The 27,868-nt window shown below is 39.3% G+C and overlaps 1 protein-coding gene across 1 annotated transcript in view; it reads right to left on the minus strand.

Moving 5' to 3' along the window:
- The window catches only part of LOC133953184 (zeta-sarcoglycan), a 131,043-nt gene that overhangs the window by 31,718 nt on the left and 71,457 nt on the right, over nucleotides 1-27,868 (minus strand). The window contains exons 4-5 of the mRNA XM_062386981.1: nucleotides 6,498-6,620; nucleotides 4,731-4,803 (exon numbers count right to left, since the gene is read on the minus strand). Of these exons, the coding sequence (XP_062242965.1) occupies nucleotides 4,731-4,803; nucleotides 6,498-6,620 (196 nt within the window). The remainder of the gene's footprint in view (nucleotides 1-4,730; nucleotides 4,804-6,497; nucleotides 6,621-27,868) is intronic.

Consider the following 27,868-nt stretch of genomic DNA (forward strand, 5'->3'; position numbering starts at 1 on the left):
AGTTACTTGTTGATTGATTCTAGTCTCTCTGTTGAAAAAGTGGTTCCCCTTTGACACTGACTAAAGACGTCCACTGGATTTTACTTGTGGTCTGGTTTGTTATTGTCAAAGTACCTAACAAAATCAAAGACTCCTTTTAGTACTTTGTGACATCCTACCTTTCATTTGATGTTTTTCTACTTCCCATTCAATGTTTTCTTCTGTGGATGTTGGCAAACAAAAAATATTTTTCCTGACTTCCTTGACTCAGTTTAAATAAGTGTCTTATCGTCACTTATTGATTATCGATTATTTAGCATCATCCTAGCTATTTGAGTGAGTTACTCATCCCTCTATAGGACTGAACAGTTTGCTATTGGACCTTTCTCTGTGTTTTTGGGGCCATGAGCATAAAAATAAAGTTCCCAAAAAGAAGAAACACAGAAACTAGGAGTCAACATTTATTCTCTGAGTCAAGGAAGCTATAAATATTGACAATTGCCTTTGGAGCCACAAACCACAGCTTATACAAAAACATGTCACGGAAACAGTCACCAATCAGAAGCCCCTTAAAGATTGCAGGGAACAAGGCCCCTGATTTGTCTTTGATTTGGTCAAAATGCACCACTATTGAAAGATCATTTTTGTGCAGATTGATGTCACTTACGATTGGGGGTTTAAGTTTAAGTTTAAGGCCAAACCAAGACCAACAAAGTCACCACCAGCTGTAAAGACGCTGACTCCTAATTCATTTCAAATAGACCACTGAGCTGGTGCTGTTGTGTTTCAAATCACCAGAAACTACTATGATGTAAAGTAGTGTCTGGGAAGCCTTCTGGTTTTTATGTAATCCTTTCACCCTAACTGGCTGGAAAATCTGACTTCAAATGACCTGTAAATGAAACATTTACATACAGTAGCATGCCAAAAAAAAGGCCAGTAGCTTTTATGTCAATGTTGAATCTAAGGACGTTTCTTGACAGTGAGGCTATCGGTCTTATTTGTAAGATGGCATTCCTCATCAAAAGTTTGCATTTAGGCAAACATTTTAGCATTTTAAATGTCCATTAAAAATTGTCATCCTTGCAAAAATGTTCATCTGCCTTGGGCTCCATTCACACTGTTGTGGCTTTTGCAGTTAAAAAGCAACCTCAGCCTCATGTTGTGCTGATGATGAAAATGTGTTTTATTATAACTGTGCCTCACTGCTTCTATCAGTAAAACTGTACAAGTTACACATCTTAAACATGTAGAAACTCCATCGGCATTGACTTCCACTACCAACTTCTCTCCAGTTCCTTCATCCGTTTTCAGCGTGTTTGTTGTTGTTGGCTGCTCCTTTCATTTTATTAACTCAGTCACTGTTATAAATGCTTCTCTAAGATGTGGAACTGTGCAGCTTGAAGAAGATGCCAGCCCCAGCACCTTTTCCAAAGCGACCGCTCTCTGTCTGCCTCTCAGCCAGTCCCTATATACTGTGGAGTTAGAATAGTGTGAACATGACTTACAAGGATCTCACCGGAGGCTTTGAAAGTGCATGGCCCAGCATCCTGGAGTGTTCTCTGGGAAGCACCTGGAAGCTGCAGAGCACTTTGTTTCTGTGCTACTAGCATAACCCTGTTTTAGTAATGTCTTTGGCGCCAGTCAATGGAGATATCATTTAAGCATTTCAACACTAGTAGAAATCTTCAGTGCATCCAACTGTTAATAGCCTATAACATAAAGACTACATATGCCTATATGTATGTTAAGCATAACATCTTTCATCCATTTTTCCAGTCTGTTGCATTGGTAATTATGTTTCCTCCATACACTGAAGAAGCATTACATTCGATTCCCTAGGGGCAATGGTGAATTATGAACATAGATGTAGTAATCTGCAGAATTTATGAAGCCTTCCTTGATAGGAAGTTCCTGACCTGTGCTTTATCGTCTAAAGTGAGTATCATCTATCTTTCTTGTTTTCCTCTTTTCTTCTCCCTCTTTTCGTTGTTAAGCTGTAAGATACATCATTAGTTTTAAATGGACTTCAATCCGCTCATTACATGTCCCATTTACCTTCACTGCAAAACGCTCTACTTTTCATAATGAGACAGAAAAGAGGGGGGAGGGGGGGTTGAAGGAAAGCACATATGGAAATGTCAAGAGTGGAAAAAGCGGTAAGATGAGAAAAACACAGATAGAAAGAGAGATGGAAAGTTCCAATCAGAAATGAGAACCAATTCTTTCTATTTGTTGACATCCACTTTACTATCAGTGTTAAATATCTAATCAAATACAACTCAATGCACAACTAGATAAAATAACCATCATGTTAATGAATACCCTTCTTTCAATCTGTTTCTTTCTCTGCCATTTAACAGCTAATGAGTGATGGAAGATAGGGGGAGTATTTGAACCATGTAATCACATTTTTATCTGTTATTTTTCTGGGCTTTTTATCAACCCTGCAGTAGGTGATGCAACAGAAAGGTCAGTGCACTGTGTGTGTGTGTGTGTGTGTGTGTGTGTGTGTATGTGTGTATGTGTGTGTAGATTTTCACTTTGTATTTACACTGCTCTGTCCATTTCCTTCCCTTCATGCATGTTTGAGCTTTTAATGTGTTTTTCAATTTATTAGTTCTTTCAGTTTGTGCACTTGGGACAGTAACTTTAAATTTTTGCTTTTAATAGTGTTTTTATTTGTGCCATAATGTGCATGTTTATAGATGTGTGCATGTTGAGTGTGTGTACTTTTAGATTACCATGTCCACATTTGTTTATACCCTTAATTGATTAGTCTTGTTTATGACGATGTTGACTTTCAATTTATGCAAAACTGCTGCAGTAAGTGCTATTTTTACCATCAAATAATTTGTTTTATGTCACTCCACAGAGGTGTTAATGACATTACAACTTTTGAAACTGATAAAAACAGCCCATAACTTGGAAATGCTGCATTGAATTTACAACACAATTCTCCTTTGAGAGCTTACTCTCCTTTCTTCACCATAGACCTTCATCAACTGCACTGACTCATCCACAGTTGACTCTATTGTCCTGTCATGATACCCATGAACGGACAAAGCTTTTCATTCGGCAGAGCCCAAGAAGTCAAACAACCATACGGTATACAATAAAATGATCTTGCCACTCTTTTTGTCAACCACCACACCCATATTGGTTCAGTTTTTTAAACTCTTCTGTCTTTTCCACTTGTGTAATACCAGTCAGCACACCATGAATGCAAACAGATTTTTGCTGTATCCCATTATCTGCTGCTACTGCAACTCAAACTTCTGGCAGGAGCAAGTTCTATTCAATCTATTCTTCTTTATACTTCCCTCCATCCCGTCACTGTCCTCTGCCCTCCATCTTCACGACTCCTCTTGTATCTGACCTACTTTTTTCTCTCTCAAACTATTCAGTCAATTAAGTCTGTGCAGAACATGCAATGTATGCTTGTTTCCTCATCACTTCCTTGTCTTCCCCTTTGTCGCTCTCTCACCCCCCCATCTCTTCTCTTTCCTGCTTCTCTGTTCATGTTTTCCTCTCTGGCTTAAGGCCACTTCTAGTTAATCTTGTTTGACAATACCCAAATGAGACTGAGACATTAGTAATTAAGGAACTTCATATGCCCTTTAAAGACACCCAAAACACACTCCAGGAGAGGATAAACACAGACCCGCAGATGCACTGACTGGAAGATCAGCAGTTTGTGAAGCCGATATTGGAAGCAACATTTCATCAGTGTGTTGCCTGTGTTGCATAGGAATTATTAAGATGCTGTCTGCGGTCTCAAGCGCTTTGTTTCATATCTGTAAAACTAAAAACAACAGGCCTGTGTCAGTTCCCATCATCTTGAAAGGACCCTCTCCACATAAGTTTAGACTTAGCCCTCTCCAAAATGACAATTCAGGTTAGAGCTTTTAAATACTATAAACCATTTGGGCCATTTTAGCTAAAGGTAAAAGATATTCTGCGTAAACTCAGAAAAAAATGGAAATCAAAGTGGTACATTAACAAGAAACTAATTATTGATACTTGAATATCCTTTGGGACTATAAAATCATCTTAGATTAATGACATATATACAATATTTTGTACAATGAGAACTGCAATGCAATGTAAAGGTACGATCTTTGGTGACATTTATTAGCAACTCAAATGGAGTTTGTGATACAGCAGGACACAATTTGATAGACAAAGGCTATATCATATCAGCATGTTGGCCAAAATCCCTGTAATATCTGATAATTAAGAGATCCTGGGATCACATTATAGCTGAGTCCAATTGTGAGGTAGAATTTCATCAGGCGGCATAATACTTGGAAGATGGAGCACATTCTTTTTTTTATAACTGCTATGGTCCTAATAGAGCTTCATAAATACAGGGGGAAAAAAAGGTTTAGCACAGCTCATCGGCTCTGCACTACACGTGTTCAGGTGCATGTATCAGGGGAAGACTTGTCTTGGTAACAGCCTGACCCTTGCACACAGTAGCCTGAAGGGATTCTGTTCCCCCTGTCAGGCTGCCAATCACCAGCACACCTCTTTCTGCAGAGAGCTGATTAGAAGTCAGTGTGCCACACAGCTGGCTACCATGCTAACCCACAGAGTTCTACATAACACTGCTAGTTTTTCCTAAATTGTTATTTGTGGAGTCACTATCTTAGTAATTATGCAAGAAAACACACCTAATACATATTCTACCACAACTATTAAGAGCATATTCACATGAGTATTCATAGCAAATGAAGGAGACTACTTACTTCAGGTCCTGGAAGGGTTCTGCCCTAACATGCGATGTCTCTACAGAATGGCTGAAAACCACACCTTCGTTCCCTGGATAGAGTGGAAGAAAGTAAGAATACTAAATCACAAGTGTCTTTTGTGTGAAAGCCTCCAACCTATTGTCTCATACCTTTATTCTTGGAGTTGATGCAGGCACTTAAAATGCAGGACATTGCTCAATGTGTCATACAGATTATCTCCAAATACAATAATGACTATGTTTACATTGACTTAAAATGGACGATTGAATTTATTCTGAATAAGACATAACTTTGATTAAGTTGGAAATATAACTTCCCAGACATATTCCCCTTGACATGTTACAGAGCATAGTGTGATCATGACTTGAGTCAAATTAAAGTCCACTACTTCATACATCTCACGTTTCCACCAGAATTTAAAATATATATAAAAAACAATGTTATAGTATTCTCTTTTAAGTGTTATCTTTCTTTGTTGCTAAATGTTCAACTTCTTGTTATTTTTCCATATTAGTCAAACTTGAACCCAGGCCATGAGTTATCAAGCAGTCGGTAACTACAGGATGTTGATGTTGCAATATGCTGTGAAAATCCAATAGGTCGTTTTAATACTTTAAACGTGTCCACATAATGTAAATAAGGTCAGAATACTCCACGTGTCTTAATTTAATGATTGCCTATCCTCAGTATGACCTTATCCGGTTAAGGTATCAGAAATTGCTGTTTACATGACAGTGTCTAAGTCAGAATTTTGTCTTTAATGGTTTAATATCAGAACATTGGTCTATGAAAAATGTTTACTGTTTCCAGGGGCAATAAATACATTTACCCGTAACATGTAGTAATACCAATATAAGAAGTAGTGTGAAGATATGGTACCTTATCAATCTTTTTTTTTAATTTTCTGACAAGTAAGATGGCACCTGTCCAGCTACACAACGCCCATGGAGAGAATCAAGAACAAGCTCACTAGTGTCACACCTAAACAGCTGCTACCACACTGGCTCATGCAAACAGCACTTGCATGCAATCTTCCACATTACGAGGTATCTGCTGTGCTGCTCTCATTACTGCAGAGGGCAGCAGTGTGAGGAAAGTTATCATCTTGAATTAAAAGAAGAAAAAACTTTCTACAAAATAAATCAATAAATGTAACATTTCCTCTGCTGGCCCTCAGTGCATGAGCTGAATGGATGAGTTCATATTCACATTCTTTCCACTGTTCAGTCTCTCCTCTCACACCTCCATCAACAGTAAATGACAGCACCAGTCACCTTTAGTCCCCCCTGCCCCCCCAAAAAAAATCTCCCTACATACTCTGCTCCCTTTATTTCTCCACAGTCTCTGATAGAAGCATTCATAAATGTATCCCAGTTGGTGTCTGTGCAGGTGTTTACTATCTGTTTGTGTAGTTCACCTTGGAAGGTGAATCTTTGTGTTTGTGTAAATGCACATTTGGTGTGTTCCTGAAAAATGTATTTACTTAACAACTGACACCTTTAAACATGGAAACATACATACACATGCATCCGCGCACATGCACACATACACTTTATCTCTTTCATTTCATGACAGAATGAGCAAATGAGATCGTTGAAGTTTTTTCTTTTTCACTTGAAGTGCTTTGTTATTGTTTTCCACACTCATCGTGCTTGTCTTTCTATCTTTCTTTTATTTAGGGGTAAAATAGCTAATCATGAGAAAACAAAGAAATGATGGACATGTTGTCTAGAGGATGTGTTGTACTGTTTGTGCGTGGCCTACCTGTGACTCGAAGTTTCTCAGTGCCGATAGTTATCTCCTCTTCATCTGCTGAGAACAGAACTCTCTCTCCATCAAGGCTCCTCACCTCAAACCTCTGACACTGAGCTTCGACCATCTCTGAACCTGAGGGGTTGGAGAAGGGCGGAGGTAGAGAGAGAAAGTGAGACGGGGTTAGGTGAAAATTGATAGCTGAAGGAAACTCATAGCACATAAAATGTACCATCTGGTGGATGTTTTCATCTAAAAGGTCCTAACAGAACCATTAGTGCATGAAGATTTAGCCTGAACGACCACAGAGGGATTTGAACTCTCAACCCCAGTAACTGTAAGATTTGTCTCTACTGTTCATATGGTCTGTATTGTGGAAATCAGAGGAGACATTGGGAGTCGTTTCCTTGAGCACAGTCTTGAAGCTATGATCCAGGCTGCTGAGATATGTGATCAGCAGACACATGAAACCTAGAAGGCCACTCAGAGAGCACATACCTCTGCCAAGGCCAATACTATGGTTCTGCCCATTTAATCCGATCTGCAACAAAAGGCTCTCAACAACACTGGATAAAGACTAGTTCAGTAGCCTTTGAGTAACTCTGCTGAGAGACAGAAACACATAAAGCAGAACGTCCTCGGTGGATGTAAAAAAAAAAAAATTCCAGCTGCAGCGCAATGTCCAACTGAGACTGGATAATCCAAAGAACAAGCTGTGCTCCAATGACTGTTGTTGGAACTTCTATCTACTGAAGCAACAGTCGATGGTAAAACTGTTGACAGTATGCTCTGTGGATTAGTGAGACAGTTTAGTGAATTTCTGGAAAGACATGTTGCTGTAAAAACTTCAGTTTATATACTTTTATTTGTGCTGAGGTGGCAGCATAAATGTGAGATGGGAGACAGTTTTTTAATTTATTAAATGATTCTCCAAAAAAATATCTTTCATAAAATTTCCAATTGCAAATGATAAAAATAATAGATATAAAGAGTGTTTAAGTATTGTTTATTATTTCCTTATAAGACAAAAAAAGCCAAAGTGTGTGTGGGTGGCTGGTGTTTACCATGAAGGTAAAATGTGTTTACAGCTTGTTACATCTCTAATAATATCTAGAAATATTATAAGACAATATATTTCACTAGTTTCCATGACAATACTTACTCAAAACGTTAAGGAGCTTAAATTGCTATACTTTCAATAGTAACAAATACATTGTTGTTCTGTTTACACATATTAAACAAATCCAAGACATTATCAACAATCATATACACAAAAACAAGAGTGCACTGTTCCAGTCTCTAAGAGAGCACACACCTCTGCCAAGGTCAACAACAGAAAACAGCCTTGAAAGACAAAAAAGTAAATGAGTCAAAACTACTCATCCATGCAACATGATGATGTTGCATGGATAAATCCATGCAACATCATCACACTACGTTGAAATCAGATCAGTAGCATTTGTTCTGCTGATAAATAAAATCACAAAAGAGAGTGTCAAGAAAATCATTATCAAAAGAAATAAATAAATTAGGATCCTTTAATCTTTTTCTCAAATGAGCAAACTCATTTATTTCTTATTAAACCAAGTTGGAAAGAAATCATATTTCTCTTGTCACACAAGCACAGCTCAGTATGAACTATTTACTAGTGCTAAGAAGAATTAAGCTAAATTATTTGACGGTTCCTCGTCTAAAATAAAAAGCAGTGCTCTAGAAAGCAGCTGGATTATTGTGTTCACCCCAATAAATTATTATCATAGAAACTGTGGAGTCATTCCATTTGCTGGGCACCATCATCACCTAGGACCTGAAGTGGGAACTGAACCTCCCTCACAAAAGGAGAATATACTTCCTGTAGCAGCTGAAGAAGTCCAACCTGCCAAAGACTATGATGGTCATCTTCTCATTCTCCATCATAGAGTCCATCCACACCTCCTCCATCACTCTATGGCTCGCTGCTTCTACTGATTCTGATATATATGGTATATTTACAAAACACAGTATGTACAGAAAATGCTTTCAGGGTAATCAGCTTTCTCGAAGCAAATTATCACACATCCCCAGCTGCTATTATTTGTGTCACTTTTTGTGTAGACAAAGCACTGACACTGACCTTGTTCCAGAACTCAATCGATTTGTTGTTGGTGGCTTTTCAAGAAAATATTGGCAGGAAAGTCTGAAAACCGATAAATTGACTGCCACTGTCGCCAAATGAACCACCTTGGCCACGGTGGCTGCTTGCTCTTTCTTAATCAATGTTCCCTTTATTTTCTGATTTGGATAGTGATATGCCACTTTTTCAACCCTGCCAAGACAAAACACAAGTATTGTCTCTACGCCCAATCTCCTTCCTTCACTGTCAATTAGAGTTACAAGTGTCGATTAGGAACCCAGAGCGCCTTGTCAGTCACAATCCAACTTTGTTAGCAGCCATCAGCCTCAGAATAAGCTCCTTTTCTCTTCCATCTATCCTCGCCTTTATCCTGTCTGTCTCTCCCACATCAAGCCTCTCCCTCCTCCACCTTCTGTGTGGGAAAGCAACTGAGATTTGTGTTGTGTGGTGGTGCTGTGTGTTCAGGGCCGGCCCTAGCAAATTTGGTGCTCTAGGCAAGCTTCACTCCTGGCCCCCCCCCCCCAAAGTAACTTCGAGTAACTTCGTTGAAGTTACTCGGACACTGCTAGCATGTTCTGACAACACCAAGGAGGTACGTACCTCGATTAATGCCTCATTAGAATACAGCATGAATGCAGCAGCAATAACAACACGGAGCCTTCAGTTCCTCATCCAGACTGCATCTTATTCAAATTACACACAATTTCAAGTACAAGTATTTATCTGAGTGAAACTGCATTTTAAGTGCATAAAACATACATTCAATTATTATGGTGTCTATTTCCTCCAAACATCTTAATATACATTATCACTCATAAAGAAATATAAACATTTACAATATAGACCTATTGAACATAAGCTTATAACTGGTCTTTATAAGGCACAATAACAATACATGACTTAATTACAGAGTCTGTGTGTGTCGGAGCGAAACTACACACTGTAAAGTAAACAATATACTATCGCGATCCGCCTGCAAGACGACGTGCAGGTAAAAGAAACACCTATACAGGCGAATGTAGCCCCGCCCACCTAGTGCGCGAGTGTCTCCCCTCACTGTCCACCGGAGTTTCTAAGTTATTACCAGTCTAAGTAGAAAATCAAAACAACATCAACACGTCTAAATGACACCCGTGGTGATCAAGCGAAGCTTAAGGCCGGCCCTGTTTGTTTTTTATGTGTATTGTGGCAGTGACAGCTGGAGCTGTGCTGCGCTAGTTGCTGTCTCAGACATCTAGCTAGTTCTCTTTGGTTGTTCAGCTCTCGTCCCATAATGCAGCTCATAGAGCAGATTTCCATAGTCTGCATATTTCCAAAGACTTTGGTTTTATTCCCGTGCTTGTCCTTTCAGCAGGGGTCCGTAAAAGCTTCTGAAACAGGAGGATATAGGCGAGGATGTAAGTTAAAACATGGCAAAATGTAGTCTCTAGGGAAATTAACGAAAGATGTGTATATACCCGACACATTTCAGACAGTGTATAACTGCAGCAGCAGGTGAGGGAATGGAAGATAATATACAGGTATGACTATAGATGATTTAAAGCCTTTACACAGATATGAGACAGCAAATAACACTTATCAGACTTCCCTCAACATACTAAAAAGGCAAATGTGACTGAAGCAGACAAATCCACCTGCACAGAATATTTTTTACAGGCCAAAATTATACATTTCCTTTTGGGTTCATGTATATTTGTTTGGGTATTTTGATGAAAAGCTGGGGTGCAAAAGTTTAAGCTAAATCATTTGAACGTGTTTAATTGTGCTTAATTAATCAATCAAATGCAGTTTTTTTACAAAAATATAATGTCAATAATAATACACTTACAAGTCAGAATATAAAGGTACTTCAGTTTGAACTGTTTTAATTTTTTCAACTTGACTTTAATCTATCCATCATCGTAGAACTCTGATATCTCCAGTCCTCATCGCATCAATTTTAGTGTCGGAATCAGAATCAGGTTTATTGCCAAGTAGGTTTACACTACATGGCATTTTATGTGGTACGTTTGTGCATTTTTAAATATAGAAATGATAAAAAATAGGGGGGAAAAATTGAATAGCAAAATAAAATAGAAAATATTATAGGCATATAAAAAATATACTATAAGCGGGACGGATTGTGCGAAATGTACATTTATTGTTATTCTAAAAGCATCAGAGTCGCATGTAGGGACATCAGTGCAGTTCGCTTGGCAGCAAGCAGCAGACACACTACCAGTCACCCGTGTACATTGGCCCTAATGTGCCTCTGATTGGCTAGTTTGTATTGTCTGGTCACTGAGCATAAAAAAGTTCAAGCATGTCACAAAGTCAAGTTGAGCCACATGACAGCTGACATCAGCAGATTTTCTATGCCAGCACACATCATCTGATCCCTGGAAAATGCATTCCTTCAGAAAAGCTCATATTGTGCTCTGTGCTTAAGCTACTATAGCTGCCGACTCTTCCTGTTTCCACTGCAAGCCACTAAACAAATCCCTTCCACCCCAGCACCTCCTTCTCATACTGAATATGACCCATGTGTTGTCAGTGCTGCCTGCTCTGCTCTGCGCCAGAGTGTTGCTCTCCCTGAAGGATCAGGAAAGGGTAGTGAATAGGGATGAGCGAGTACAGCATTATCTGTATCTGTATCTGTATCTGTTAACCATATGAATTATCTGTATCCGTATCCGTACTCGGAGTGGGCGGGGCCTAACCCGGAAGTGGGTGTGATTGAACCCGGGAGTGTGTGTGTGTGTGTGTGTGAGTGTGTGTTTGAGTGAGTAAGAGAGAGACAGAGCGAGAGGGGGAGTGTGTGTGTGTGTGTGTGTGTAGCTTAAATTGTAATATTTTTTATACCACTACTACCTAGAATGTGTCAGACACTCAGTGCGTGAAGTAAAATAAAACTGGTTAGAGCCAACTGACGGTTTAAAAAAAAACAAAAAAAACTCCAACGACTGGCAGAGAGAGGGAGAGAGAGAGAGAGAGAGTGAGGGAGATAAGCCAGAATCTAGAGAGTAGTCAGACACTTAATGCGTGAAGTAAAAAAAAAAAAACTGTTTAAAAAAAAAAAAAAATCTCCGACAGGCAGAGACGCAACGCGAGTCGCTTTCTACCAGCACCACGTCTGAACGAACCCACGTTTAACAGAACTCTGCGGTGTGTGAAGGGGAGGAGCGCTGTGACGCTGTGTGAGGATTTTCATTCAGTCCGAGCACAGATAATGACTCGTATTACTCGTATAATACTCGTTCTCGGCAAAAGTGCTTTATCCGTACCGGATACTCGTTTCAGCCGAGTATCCGGCTCATCTCTAGTAGTGAGCTTGTGCTCTCCTACTTTGAGCTTCCCACATGTGCAGGGAGGTCCCAGAGTAGACCCCTAACTCCAAATGTGATGAAAAGGATTTTTAGCATCCTTACTGAATTATGCTGTGATGGTTGCTTAGATAGGCTTAGACAGAAAATGGCAGACTTGAGAGCCCATTAGAGGCAGAGTAAGGGTGGGTTTTCAAGTATATGGGTGTGTTTCTCTGTGTCTGTTTATATGTCTGATAGAGCACAGAAGCGGAGCAGTGGAAAATCTGAATGCAGCCCGCTATCTCTGAATAGGGTTTTATTATATACTATTTTTGGCAGAGAGTTGTCTGAGAATTACTCTAATCTAAAATCCACCCACATATGCCACTTGTAGGGTGATCATTTTAGACCCTGAACAAAGGTATAAAAAAAGATCATCTTAAAATGATTTGATTCCAATAGTATGTTTCAGTATTCCATTTGAAGTTGGGCTGTAATGTTTGGTTAAAATATTTAAAAGAAAAAACATGGCTTGAACTTAAAACAATTTATTGCTCCTCTATATACAGTGTGTATAAACTGTATATACATGTGGTACACACACACACACTGTATACTGTGCTCACATCAATAGCAACAACATGAGACAAATTTCTACAAGTTAGTAGTTTATAAACGATTGCTTACACAAAAGTACTGCCAGCTGAGTAGCTTCACTATAAAGAATTAAACAGTGAAGTAGTAGCAATGGTAAATCATACTAGGTGTGACCTCTTCATGTAATTTCTTTCTTTTTCTGCTGTAAACGTTTTTTGAGGTTCAGTCTAATTGATGTGTCAGTAATCCTCTAGACTACAAAATGGAAGAAAGGCTTATTAAAGCTCCTTGAAATGTTTGTTCTGGATGTCTGACAACATTGAAAACAATGACAAGAAGAAAGAATACAAATAATAAAATACAAAGGCTCTGGAGCAGAGCTAATACAATTTGTGTTAAATGTCTCCCGTCCATGTTCAAGTTTAACACATTTAGTTGCCAAAAACGAGAGGGAAGATTTGTCCAGTAAAAACAATCCGATCATTTTCTCTTGCTCTCGTTAGCAATCTGCAGGTTGCTAATGTTAATGGCATCTAAATTAAATGCTTTTGGTCAATTAGTTTGCTCACACAAATGTCTCTCCCACTGCAATCCTGCTGTCAACGATAGCAACAGGAGTCCTCGTTAGGCAGACATGTAAATTGATGCACTGATTTAAATAATCACTTCCTGCAGGATCTCCTCTGCTGTCAGAGGAACCTTCCTCAGCAGGATCCTTCAGTTATACTAAAGCTTTCACAATACATCACTAACGGAGACATGGGCAGGAGACAGGCAGTAAGGGGAAAATAAATGTAGTGGCACAGAACATGTGACATGCTCTGCAGATTACGCAGGCATCAGCCAGTCATTGCAGCCTGATGTCACTGGTTCATGTCTGGTTGTATGAGTTACAAATACATTTTTAAGACTTCTCATAATAAGAGATCTCCTACTTGGTGTGTGCGGCGCTATATGCCGCATGCTCCCTCACGCCACTACATGCTTGAGACAAAATGTGCCACTTAGTGTGTGCATATCCACTCCCATTACCGTAATTGATCAAATTAATTATGTGGGAAAGACTGCTGTGGGTACACAATCAATTAATAAATCACATTTTATTTGTGCAGCCCATATTCACGAATCACAATTCGTCTCATAGGGCTTAACAACGTGCAACATCATCTGCCCTTAACCCTCAACAAGAGTCAGGAATAGCTACAAAAAAACAACAACATAGAAACCTCAGAGAGCCACATGTGAGGGATCCCTCTCTCCCAGGACGGACAGAAGTACAATAGATACCGCGTGTAAAGGGATATAAGCCTGTCATTACTTTGGGAGGTATTCTTCTCCCCTACTCTCTCAAGTTTTCTATATTTCCTCTGCTATGGCAAACAGCTAGTAATCTACACCTTGAAAAGTTCTTAGTCAAGTGTTGCTGAAAATTGGGCTCATGCTATCACATGGCTGGCAGAGAGACAGAGTAGGGAACTAGCTGGTGAACACAGTAGAGCATTTAACAGCGTAAGAGCCAGTTATTTCCCTCAGGAGATGGAGGAGACTAAGAGTGATTTCACACCTTAGTTGTTTGGTTTGGTTAAATTGAACCCTTGTGCAGACCAAACAACCGGACCGAGACCGACTGAGAACAGGGTCTCTGAGCGGAATGTGGTCTGCAAGCAAACGGACCAATCACTGTGCTTTTTGTTGTACATATGTTATTTTACTATGAATTCAAAAGCCTAACTACCAATGAATCAATGTTCTGATCAGGAGGCTATACTATAATCAATATGTCAATGCAATGTATATACACATGTGAATTATTAGGTAACCATGGGACATGCATCAGTGTAGGAGTGTGGGGGTTTTGCCCGATCAGTCAGCCAGTCAAAACCAGTTAAATCTGCAGTAAGTTGTGGTCTTATCCTCTGTGTACTCCAGCAGTCCGTTAAAAAGTCATCATCCAATATCTGCCTGTTTGTCATCATCACTGCTAATGATCCTGATAATTCATGTAATAGGTTGTTTTGTCGTAGACTCTATGAGCCAGCAGAGAACAAATATATTCATACAGTATATAAACAGCATGACCTGCTTTCAGTCATCAGAGTTTGTTTCCCTCACGTGGCTCCTAATGATGCTCTGATGATAGATTGACATCATGAAAACAAGTCAATCATATTGTGCTACTTTTCACTTTATATGACCTAAATATTTACTCTCGCTCTTGCTTCATTTGTAGGAAAACACTGTGAACACACACCAGAACTAAACTAAGAAGAACATGCACTATCTATTGTGTTTGTGAATATGTAACTGTTATAAGCTTTAGTTTAGATCTTCAATGATCCACTGAAACAACACACATTTCTATGACATTATAAAAGGACATCAAAGTTTTGATGCTAAGACGGAGGAAAATGGTTTTCATGCACAGGTCAAACCCAGACCAAACCGGAGACTCTGCACACGTGTATTTCTGCATTTCTTTAATCACAACTTTCAATTAACTTTTCCTGTTTAGGTTCTTGTTCTAAAAGTTAAAGTTCTGAAAAGTGTGAAGACAAAAGAACTATTTTATTAAACTTTTCATGTACTTCAATGGAATTCTGAATCCTCCCGTTTGTATTCTGTAATTAGAGAAGAGAGGACATTAAAACAGCGGCCATGTTACTTTTATTACTACGGCACATTAAAGCATTGAGGCCATAATAAAGTTATATGGGTTTGCTATCCTGGATTTTTAATTCCAGGCTTTAAATTAGGGCTTCTAGCAATGAAAGGATATGACGCAAGAAGAGACTTTGAAAGTAGTGGGGGAAAGGTACAAAGTAGACTGTGGCTAGGCCGAGTAAACACTGCATGCATGGTTAATTTTCCCAAACAGGTCAAGATGAATTTTTAATTACAACCAGCTTCAATGTGCTTTGAGATTTGTCTCCCCACAACAACCACCTTTCTCTGCCTCATGATCCCTCCCTCACACTCCTAGAGATAAGAGATCACAGGAAGTGGCTGAAACATTATGTGACATTCATACAAATATGTGTTGTCTACATGAAGATCAGCAAACACTTTATATTTGGATAGGTAAATGTTGACATATTCTCAAGCCACAAAAAGCTCACAGTTTAGTCAGTTTTTGACTCTTGGCTACGTAGATAAAAGTCAACCATATTTTGTCTCATTTAAATCCTTATAGTTTTCCGAAGGGCAAAACTCTGGCAATATGTTGAATGCAACATTAAGGCTCTTAAGCTAAAATAGAAGGTTATATAACTCAGACTTTAGTGTCCTTGCGCTGGTTAAATGTGGGTTTTATAGCTGTTTTTAACATTTCTCTGGCTGCTTTTAATGCTTGGCTGGGTCTGGCCATTGGCTAAATCACTTTTCATCTTTTATGAATTGGAGTACAGTCTGGGATCTTCAGGAGGGGCCCATTCAACAGCTATACACGATCAATAATGTCAGAGGGACCTCAGGCCTCTTCAGCAGGAGCTTCAGCAAAATCTGCTTTCTACAACTAGAGTCATTAAATCTGCTGACAGGGTAAGTCCAATAACAGAAGGTGCCAAGGCATCCAGATATTTAAATGTGCTTGGGACACACTTTGTCCCATACTGTGTGAAGGGGAGCATTCACAGGCCAGTGATGCATATGGTTATTACAGTAGATGTATACTGTGTATTAATCTGATGTTTACTGGTTTAGATAACATTCTATACAACTACAGGACAAGTTCAGCTTCAGAAAATTCTATTAAGTATTAATCTTGATTTTCAAGTTGAAATTTAGACTTTGTTTTCAGATATGTTCATGAAGATATGTTTTTTGTGTAAACTGGGGCCTCAAATTTCTGCGTGAAACCAAACGAGCTTGAGAGAAAATTTGACAAGTCTGACCCGAAGCTGACAGACATTCTGTTTCTTCTGTTTCTGTGTCCGAACTAAGATGGCCTGATGTTTTCCCGAGTTACAGGCATGTGCAGTGTAAACATTTTTAAAGCTAGCCCAGCCAACATGACCAAACTTGAAATGAAACTAAATATCATTTAAAGATTTGGAATGGACTGTGTTGGGTCAGTTATCCACACCTTGGTTTGCAAACGGGGAATAAAAATGGGGGAATCTGTGTTTTTTATGTTACGTGTACAAGTCCACGTATGTGTTTTTTTGAATGGGTTTGGAATATGTGTTGTGTGTCGGGCTTGAAATGTACCCTCGGCCAGTTTAACTATGCTACAGAGATACAGCACCAAGAGATATAACAGCAGGTGCAAGAGCCTCGGTGTTTCTGTGCCCAAACATTTATACAGGCACACAAACACAAATAAAAACCACAGCGGGAAATATATTAGCTCTTGGAACTTCTCTCTCTGACACGGTCTTAAAAACCTGAATGTCTCCTGACACCAAATGTGGCAACCCAGGCACTGGCTTCAGGCAGTAATAAATCTATGTTTGTTTTCTTGAAAAGAAACTTTGCAAACAATTTTTTTTGAAAATGTGATTCAACTTGGCACAAGCTGCAAACTCTCATATTATCTTGGCTTCAAGCTTCCCATTGGAGGCTTAATCGACCAGAAACCACTTCATATAAATATAATCACACTTTCAAACTAACCATAAACAACATTTCTAATTCATGTATGAAAACCATTGAACTTAAATGCACATGTTTGTGTGTTAATAATAGAAACAGGGGCAATGAAGCCAATTCCCGAGCAAGCAAAGAGCTGGTGTGTTCAGCTCCTTAAGTGATTAGACCGTTCAACAACATGCACACTAGCACAATTGTGTCATTTAAATGCATATTTACAGTTAAGGTATAACGCAAAACAACTTTCTCTGTCAGGTAATTAATTTCGGCTTTGACTGGATTTCCCTCTCTTAACGTCCTGATTCGTTATTCAAACATGGCACGGCTTATCAGTGGATTAAGATGAGCATTCTGTTGAGTGAGTCTGGCTGATATGCTTGTCAGTTCCCCTCCTGTCTAGAATGTCAAATTGAATGAATATTCAAAAGCCCAGTGGGCGCTTTTGTGTGTTCTGCAAGGAGAAATGTTCCTAAGGGGAGATTTGTGCCAACCACCTTACGCAACGTACAGCACATGTTCAGAAATATTTAATCAAACGTTTCTGTCTTATTTTAGGAAATAATATTGCTTCATTCCCACGAGGCAAATGACTAGCTATGACTAGCATGTGAGCCGCTGTGGTGCCGAGTAAGCAGACATGACCAAGAGATCATCAGTAGTTAGAGCGAATGTCAAATATGGAGAATGAACTCTTTATTAGTTTTTACCGCAATTTGACTCTTCTGTTATGCCTCATACACTTCTGAATTGACAGGTAAGAAAGATCTGAGGTCGGAGTTGAACTCTGAAAACTGGTTACATTAAAAGCACCTTAGCTCTCAGAACATGTCACTAAGACTTTTTATGGAATAATTGAGCAGGGCAGACCTGAACCCACTAAATACACACACAGGTAGAAAGTAGAAAAATGTAAAGTTACTCCATGATGAACATGAAGCAAAAAAATAGAGTCTCAACTGTACATCAGCAATAGCCCTATTACACTACTTGCTGTAAGATGATCTTTTCTAAATGCTGGTATTTGTCATGCTTCTCCCAGGGACTCATTTAATGGAGATAACTTGATGAGCCATACTGCAGCTTCCTCCAAGTGTCTGGGCTGGCATTGTTTTGTCACTCGAGTCCTATCTGATTGAATGATATGGCTATTCAGCTGATTCTGGCATTAGCGCTGTCTATTTTAATGACATTGAATAAGTGCGTACATTGTCTCCTTATTTTTTCTTTTGAACAGCAATTTGGCCTCTCTTTTATTTGAAACTGTATTTATTTACACATTTGTAGAAATTCATATTTTAGGAAGTGTTGTTTACTAATGGAAGGTGTTGATCTATAGGTGTTGGAGTAGTGATGTATTGAATTGAACATTGTGAGTTACATATAGCTAGTAAACGGGGAAGGACAGAAATATAATATAGTCTACTGCAAAAATCTTCACTAACTAGAGACCACACACTTTAATAAGGTTATCTGTGTGTGTTAATATATTTTGTGAAAATCACAAACACACACACACATCAATTTGTTTTAACCTCAGACACTCAGCAAAGCCTGTCCCTCATCCACTGTAAACGCTGCAAACACACAGATAAAGTTTGAGTTGTGAGTCCTCTAGAGTTGACTGGAGTTAAAAGTGAGCATCTGTAACGGCATCGTTCGAGGAGCAACAGAATGAACGAGGAGAGAGAGGGCGAGGCAGTAGAGAAGGCAACTGTATAATTTGTACCCTTTGAAAGTAAACAGCATGCGACATGACCATGATGCAACAGCAGGAAATGAAAGGGCCACCGCCGCATCATTTGAAGTGTGTCTACCAATCAAAGAGACCTCTCAGCTTTGCTAGAGAACACTCAATCTCTTCATTGTGTTTATCAGACACCTTGAGAGAAACAATGACAAATTAGGACAGAGATAAGAGGGGAACACTGGGGACAAAAGGAAGGAACTGCATTGCAAAATACTTTTTTTAATTCAACTTTTGAATTTGCCACAAGTGGGAGGATGAGATGTATGCACTGAGGGACACAAATTACTTATTTCGAGTTGATTACAGTCATTAATATAGTATAGATGGAGAGAAGGAGACAGAACCAGAGATTGATGAGTGCAATCTGTCACCTACATTAATCAACCTGATCTCCGGAGTTAGGGCTGTGCGATGGAGGGAAGATGAAACGGCTGTGTCACGTAGCTCTATACATATTCAAATGGTATTGACTGTCAAACCAAGAACACAACCAAACAACTGTTATACGGACTATGTTTACATAGACACCACTAATCTGCAAATAGACCCTACTCTGAATAAGACATGATTACGATATTTACATGGGATGCTAATAGAATATTCCATTCTTAAGATTGACTCACATCAACAACTTCCGCAACATGAAATTAGCTCAATGCACAGGGATACTGTTTCCCTTTTTGATTGTTTTATTTCTCATTGCAAAAAAACTCAAACCTTTATCTATTGGTCCTTCAACTCAGGATCAAGCACTAGAAAGCTGGTAACTGCCGAATGGTGATGTCGCAAAATGCTGCAATAACTCCAGCAATATCCTGCGATTAGGATAGGTGAATACTCTCTGAGTATGACCTTATTCAGGCAAGTGTACCCAGAAAAAAGCTGAAAATGCTGTTTACATTGCAGGGTCTTATTCAGATTATTGTCTTAGTCAGGTTATTGGAAAATTGTCCATGTAAATGTGCTTATTGACCCTTTATTATATAAACCAGACCATATCATTGTGACAGACAGCAGGAGAAACGTTATCCTGATTTTAAAACATACTACAATACAATGATGATTACATTTTATTCAAATGAATCAAAATAAGTTAAGACAATTTAAAGCTAACTGATTATACTGAAACCACCATGAGATATTCACATGCTACATCAGTAAGGACATTAAAGTGTTAACCAGAACCAACTGGCAGCACAGTGGAGATCACCTTAGTACACACAGAAGTAGACTTTAGTGAAAACAAGTACTGATATTGACCTTGCTGCTGAATCCACTGTTACATGGGGCTTTGGTTTTAGGCATTGCTGACCTTAGAACTGGCATTCTGGGTTTTAAATCTATGAATCGCCCCGAGCAAGAACATTTATTTTTGCACTGCATTTAAAAGCTCATGTGTTGGCTACTGTTAATACTGTGTAATTACTGCATTAAAGCCTGGTGAAGCTCTGAGCTCTGTATTTGAAATGACTGCAGCCTGTATCAGATGGATTCCTTTCATATGAGCTGTAGTTGTGCAGTGAGTGGCACCCAGAAGAACGCGTTGCATCAGACTGTAACATCGCAATGTCAACCAGTCTCACTAAAGCGGAAGCTGAGCCTAAAACAAACCCAACAAGGGATTATTTCATGGTAGCGAAATTCAAATACAATCCTGAATCAACAAACATAACTGGTGTGTCCACTGCTTATGTGATAAGGTGGTGATTCACAATATAAATACAGTTAATATTGAAAAAAAAATGCATAAAACTGTTGGTGAAAATGGTAAATGGTCTATATTTATATTTAGTGCTTTTCTAGTCTTGATGTTCACTCAAAGTTCTTCATGGTACAGTTTGCCATTCATCCACTGACACACACAATTGCTGGTACAACCGTCAAGTTGGGGTTCAGTTTTTTGGCCAAGGACACTTTAACATGCGGAAATGGGGGATGTTTGGACAAAACCACTCTCCCTTTAAGAGGACGACCCGCTGTGTCTTCTGAACCACAGCTGCCGCTTGTCGCCATTGTTTTTCATTATTGACAACAACAGCAAAGAAATAAATAGTTAAATAAATGGAAACAGTCTCGAGGCTGACAGGTTTTTAGGTTTGCAGGCAGAGTGGTGCGCATTATGACATGTCAATTACGGAGCAGAACGGCTCTCCATGGGATCAGAGTGACAACTCAGTAGAGGAAAGTATAGTCCATGCTCACTTTCCTTTGTGCCTCACACAGCTCTCTGCAAACCCCAGTCCCAGATCATCTTAGTTTCATGACGTGAGTAAGTAACAAGACATCAGAAATCAAGTAAAGTAAAGTCCCCTATCCACATGTACATTAGACAATCTGAATTTGTTTGGAAACGTTTAGGAACTTGTGGCCTAAGGTATGTCTGATCTTCAAGGCTTTTTATTCTCTTACGTGCCTCAGATGAAATTAAACTAACTTCCTGAAGTTGGGAGATGATAATGGTGTATATAAATATGAGTCAGTGGGCCTTAACTGCAACATTTAAGTAATTGACCTTTTATATTTGCAATGAATAAACCTTTTATGTTTGCAATTGAGTGCCTGCAGTGCTGACTTTTCGGCAGCATAATGCTCACATTAAATATTTTTTGCATAGTTTATACAGTTTCCTTCAAACGGTTGAAGCAGCAAGGCCAATTCTTTTGTTTTTGTTGTGCAAGGAGACCTTTTAGGTTTAACATCAAAATATAAATACTACAGGAAAGTAGTTAGGAATTTCAGCTTTTATTTCCTGACATAGCATCTTTTGCATGTACCCCATTTTTCCGGAAGCAGACTTGCCTCCACCTCCACTGTGCTTGACATATACGCTTGTATGTTCTGAATCATGATCCCACTTTGGCCCCTACATCACTTCAGCCAAAGTGAGTTTGTATATTCAATCAATAAAACTTTGATCCAGAAGTTTTGTCTCCTTCTTTGCAAATCCCGCTCTGTCCTCAGATTCTTACTGCGGATGAGCAGATTGCGTCCTGTGTTGTGGTCTCTATAGTTCTGTTCTCAAAGTTGTCTCTATAATGGTGGAGCGATGCCATCACTTCTGCACAGTGGAGGTTGGTACTGATGTTACCGACTGTGGTTCTTGGGGTTTTCTTCACATTTCTCATTACGTTTCTGTCATCAACTGCTGTTGTTGTTTGTTTTCAGTACATCCCAAATGGTTGTATTAGCTATACCCAATGTTTGCAGAATGACTCAGTTTAGCTTCTTTTCTCTGCCACGGAATTGCTCGCTTCCCCCCCATAGATAGCTCTCTTGAGTTTTTGTGGGTTTATCACCAACAATACATTCAGTCTGCACAGACGAAAAAAAACAAAGATAAAACCAAGACTAGACTTTTGCAATTAAAATATGAAGGTTGAAACAAAAAATGCAGAGTAGAAAGTTGTTTAACAGATACAAATGTTAATACCAGGTAATACAGGCTTAAATAGTTGTCCCTAACCCTAACCCTAAACGGGAGGAGTTATTCATCCAATATTTTTAGGGACTGCACAATGCCTGACTTTGCCTTCTCCATGAATGTCCCTTGCCCTCTTTCTTTCACTCTGCTACTTACGTTTACAAACATTTATAAATGTTAACATATTCCACTATTTGCAGCTATTGATAGTCTCCCTGGATAACAGCATCAGCCTGGTGCATAAAATGTAAATCAACATGGCAAAAGTGCCTGAGGGAAGGTAGTAAGTACTGTTCAAAACTGAATGTGAGCCTAGGCGGGAGCTTGGGTATTCTATCCTTTTATTGAAAATGCACATTATAAATCTTTGCTTTAAAAAATGCCTAAAGAAATACAGTCCCTGCTCTGACCTTGTGGCAGTTTTTTTTTTTTTACCATGGGGCACTTTCCATTATTCATGTTTTTAACTCAGACAGTTTGGAAAAAAAGTCCCACAGAAAACTTTTTTGTTGTTGGGAGGATTACATGCATCTACATTTACTATAAAAGCATAAACCTTTTTGATTGGACCCTGAGGGCCGTTGATACAAGAACTCTTTGGTTGAATGATGTGAATTTAAGGATTAGATGCAGAAATAGTGTCAACAACTTTTCTCACCTCCTATAGGAATGGCTTTTTGCTCCCCTTGCAAAAATACAGATGGCAACTGCGTTGTTTTTGGAATAATGTCACCCTCCAATTTTTTTTAGATATTTTAAATGGCTTTTCAATAAAGACAGATGTTACATTATATTGGATATGGTAAGAATATCAAAAGAAAATCAAAAAGTCAATTATTACACCACAGAAAGTAAGTAATTAGATTAAACATTAAAAGCTTTTGGAAGTTTCTATTTAGTGAATCTACTATATTCTACTTGCACTACATTGTGAGATATGTCTGTGTGAAAATAGATATCGTGGTCAAGGTGGACGATGGATTTGATTACTAAGCTGCTTTATTAAAATTAATAATGGAATGTCTACACCTTTTTATAATAAATAGAATCTTAACCTATTCCAACCAATTTTTTATTGATTATCCCCTGCAAAAGTAGAGGCAAGAATAGTGGTCCCACGCTTGAAGTTGACTAGTATATATATCTGTCATTTAATTATTTTATCCAGCCACCAGCATGCAGTATGAATTGCTCACTGTTGCAGAAGAATTACTTCATATGGACCATTAAATCCATTGCTTCGGGCAACACATACTTACACATGTGAACAAATGCTGAAAACAATATTTGCCTTCTTGCAGCCAAAACAGTATGCAGACAATTAGCCTTTGTCCAATTAAAGTACAATCATAAAGATAAATGAGTACAATGGCAATAAATCTGGGCCTTTATTGAGTCCTCCATGGCCCCCTAAGTGTATTCCAGTTTGTTAATGCTCAGCTCTATGTATTTTTAATTGCCTCATTAAAGCCACTGATTTGATCATAGAGCAGCAGCATAAAATAAGGAGGACTTGCTGTGTGAACTTTGCTGATTGGATGAGGTGGAGACGCAGAGAATCTGACTACTAAGTATCTCTGTGTTTTTCAGCCAAATCGAGCCAGAAAGATCTCTCAATGGATGAAAATGTGATCAGTGCAAAATGTGATTGTTATGTACATCATTTGTTTCTCAGAGGGGGATTTGCACAGATGAAGATTCATAATTGGACTGTGTGTAATGGAACAATTGAATTTTATGCAAGGCTTTGCAAGTACGCACAATGCACGCTAATCACCAGAAAACTGCTTTAGCCAACATCCAACTGTTCAACTGCTACAACGATGCCATGTATTCGAGAATAGGCGAGGATATGTCAAAATTCTAATTTTTCTATGGCAACAACAACTCATTTCCACAAGTAAAAACTCTTGAATACAACAACCACAGACAGGTTTTGACTTTTTGAAAATTTACCTGACCAATCTTGAACCATCTATACTCATTATTGCCTTTCTGTCCCTTAACTTTGCTGCTCTGATAATTCACTTTTTGAGCTTCATCAGCTGAACGCCAGAGAAACGAACTGAGGGATTCCGCTTGGATAAAAGGGAACATAATTAGTGTGAGAAGATAAAGATAATGAAGTGATAAATGTAAGGCCAACTTTAGGGAAAGGTAATAAGGTTATCGAGGAATTCATTGGTTTAATAAGAGATGAGGTCCACGCTTGATTAAAAAAAGGGGGAGGGAAAGGTAAAAATGACAACAGAATAGAGACAGAAGGGATGAGGAAAAGGGGGCAAGTAGGTAAGAGGAGGAAGAGGGCAAGAGAAAGACAAAGTGATATGTGTGTTGAGTGATGAGGAGAGTTTGAGCATTGAAAGTCACTTTCCATTTTAATGGCAGGTGTGAATGTCCCTCTAACTATCGAAACACAGTGTCTCACACACACTCACACGCACACAAACAAACAAATGCACACTTACTCACCAAATGTATTCGGCGGGGGAAGCAACACTTTTTTTCTGCTCCCATAAAGTAACACACACACCCACACACACGCACACAGGTGATGAGTGCTATAAATACCTCACCTGCTTGGGGAGAAAGAGCTTTCACTATCAGCACCGTGCACTTAGAAAAATGAAAAGTCGATGAGAGAACCAGAACATAAACACACACTCAAACACTGTAATGACTGTCAGCTTTGCAGAGAGACAGACACAGTGGTAAGCAGATGGTTGAATGGAACATAGAACAGTTAACAATGATTGAGGTGGACGCTTTAATTAGCTGTCAATGCAATACTCTTGTGGTATTCTGAGTACACAGTTTAACTCATGTTAAGACCATTAGACATTTTAAATACTGTCACCTTAATTGTTGTTCATAATTCTGAGGTAATTGTTACCTGGCGAATTCCAAAATTATTTGTAAGACCAAAAAATGTTTGGTACACATTGTTACAGCAGATGTCAGGGATAGAAAAAGGATAGAGGGATGAAAGAAGACAATCTTACTTACTCCAAAGTTATTTCTATTATTCTTATAGTGTTTCACAGTTTTGATCTTTTTTATTTCCAATCCCCAAAAACCTAGGAAACACGACCTTTCATGATGATATGTCCACTGTATGCAGTGCTGTCTTTCAGTGTTTTCAGTTTAAGCAAAACTGTACTGCCTCCAAAGCTAGGAAATCCTCACCAAGGCAGGTGAAAGGGTAGGGCTTCAAAACTCCAAGTTCACACATCATCTTTATGGTCGGCCATTCAGAAGACAAAGATGACAGGTTCTCCCTCGCATTTACGAGCCGACAGCAATGGTGAGGAGGAGATGTGATGGAGGGATGGAAGAAGCAGAGGGGGAGAGAGAAATAAAAAACTGAGATGAGAAGTCCAAGGCCAACGCATGTACTCAGACCCTCACTCTTAAAGGACGGGCCCTCCCAGCCCCACGAGACAGAAGCGTATCGATGTGTGTGTGTGTTTGTTTCTAAGGCTACATCTGTATAACTATGTTTAAGGTTAAAAACAAATCACTGATCTGCAGTACGGTACTTTTTCCGGGCACCTAAAACGTAAACGCTTACACTTACTCTGTGGCTGCATTGAAAGGGAGATGTTTGTAAACAGCAACACAGTCGCCCACATTCGCCTATTGATTGGTTCTCATCACTCACTACTCGACTAGCAATGGTGAAGGCAAACCGTTGTCACTACTTACAATCAGTCAAAGCTCCACCTCATTGTCAGTCCAAGAGAAGAACTCCCTCCTCAATATTGTTGTCTGTCAATTGGGAGCAACCAGCACGCAAATGCCCAGTGAAAATAAAGTGTCACGTAATTTGCATTTTCAGGTTTGTTAGTTAATATAGAAGGGAAATTCTCTGGAGCTGTAACACCTGTTTGGACAGAGGTAGTTTTCTTAGTGAAATAACATTTTGTGTATTAGTACCATGGATATAGCCTGGTTGTGTGGCAAGGTGTCCTTTTGTATGATCCACAGCCCGGCCAGGTTATAATGTTGAAAGTATCATAGCATTACAGATTCATTAATCATGCGTTACCTCTATGCTGACGTGAAGATAAGGAAATCATGGCGCTAACAAAAAGGGCCAAGATACCCTGTGAGCTGATATTATGGCGGACTATTTCTGATAATTTAAATTGATCAATTATCCTGACATCACCAAAAAAAAAATGCAATGCCTTTAGTTCTTTTTGTTGAAGAAGCAGTGATTTGAACTGAATACTGAGGTCTGTCTCACCTTCCTCCATCGTTTCTCTGCCCACCAAATTAGCACGTGATAGATAGACAGAGGTGTCACTCCACTATCCTGGTATGCTAGTAATGTACTACTCTAAACGTCTGTGGCCATTTCACCTTTCCATACCACTGACCGTGACGCTCCTGTACCTCTTGTACAAGCTGCAGCGAGCTGTTCCTCTGGCCTGTTTCAGTGTTGAATACTAATAAGCGGCTTACTGAGGTGGAACCTTCCTGCCTCCGATGTGGCAAGCATCTGTTGAGAAGTAATAACTGTCTAACTTTCTGGAATTTTGAATATCGCAAGGAACTAAAGAGTGAGGAGTGCGTGTGTCTGTGTGTGTGTGTGTTGAATGTGTAGCTGAGTCAGCACAGAGGTAACAGGAGGCACCTGCAGGAGGAGACCAAGGGATTTCTGAAACCCAATATAAGAAGCTCCCCGGGGGATTCATTCTGTCCCATTCCATCCCATCAGCCAGCCGTTGAGGTCTTAAGTGTGTGAATGTGTTTCTCTGTATGTGTGTGCGTGTGTGTCACAAAGTAGTTATTGATGGAACTCCAACTGGCTAGTCAAGTTTTCCCATGTCTGGGGAATCTTAGCAAAAAGTTGTGGCTGCAGTGTAGGTGTGTGTGACAAGGATAGCATCAGCAAGAGAATCAAGCATTTTTTATCTGGAAGTACAGTGACTCCTACACGCCTCTGTGTCTCTAACTGTATGGGTTATAACACACTTTCTTTCCCATATTGCCATCCTGCAGTAGCCCCTGACTAAGCTTTCTGCAGTAGGCTCTCTGGCCATCTAGTTATTAAACAGACTGAATCCGCTGACTCCAAGATAGGCAGGGCAGACAGACACTCACTCAGACACACATATGCATTAAGTCGCTTTTTCTTCATAAGAAAAGCAGCTTTAGGGAGTTTTAACAGCAGGAGGTGAGCTGTCAGGGATTTCAAACTATCAAAGGGTTGGAGAGGAAAATGTAGGCTGTGCATAGAAAGACACTGGAATTGCCTGGCCAGCCTCCGGGAGATGAACGTCTATATGCTGCATTCACGTCAAACCAGCAGCGGAGATGAGCCTCCTGCCTGAAAACACCATTCTCCTCACCTGTCATCTGATAACGCTACTCAGCAATCTCTGCTAAATGTGCAACTTCCTGAATTCTGACATCACCGTGTGACTGTATGAAGTCAAGTCCCCAGTATAAAACTGTCATTTCTAACTATGAAAACTCTTTTTATGATGTAAGCCCATGAAGATCAATTCAAGCATGTTTTCCATATAGGGATGAAAGTTAAACGATAAGACAAATACAGTAATAACTAGATTTGCCCCATCATGGTAGTATGCCAACGCTAGCTGGTCAGTAGTTTACATCCATGTC

Source organism: Platichthys flesus, chromosome 5 (assembly GCF_949316205.1).
Source record: "Platichthys flesus chromosome 5, fPlaFle2.1, whole genome shotgun sequence".
Classification (NCBI taxonomy): Eukaryota; Metazoa; Chordata; class Actinopteri; order Pleuronectiformes; family Pleuronectidae; genus Platichthys; species Platichthys flesus.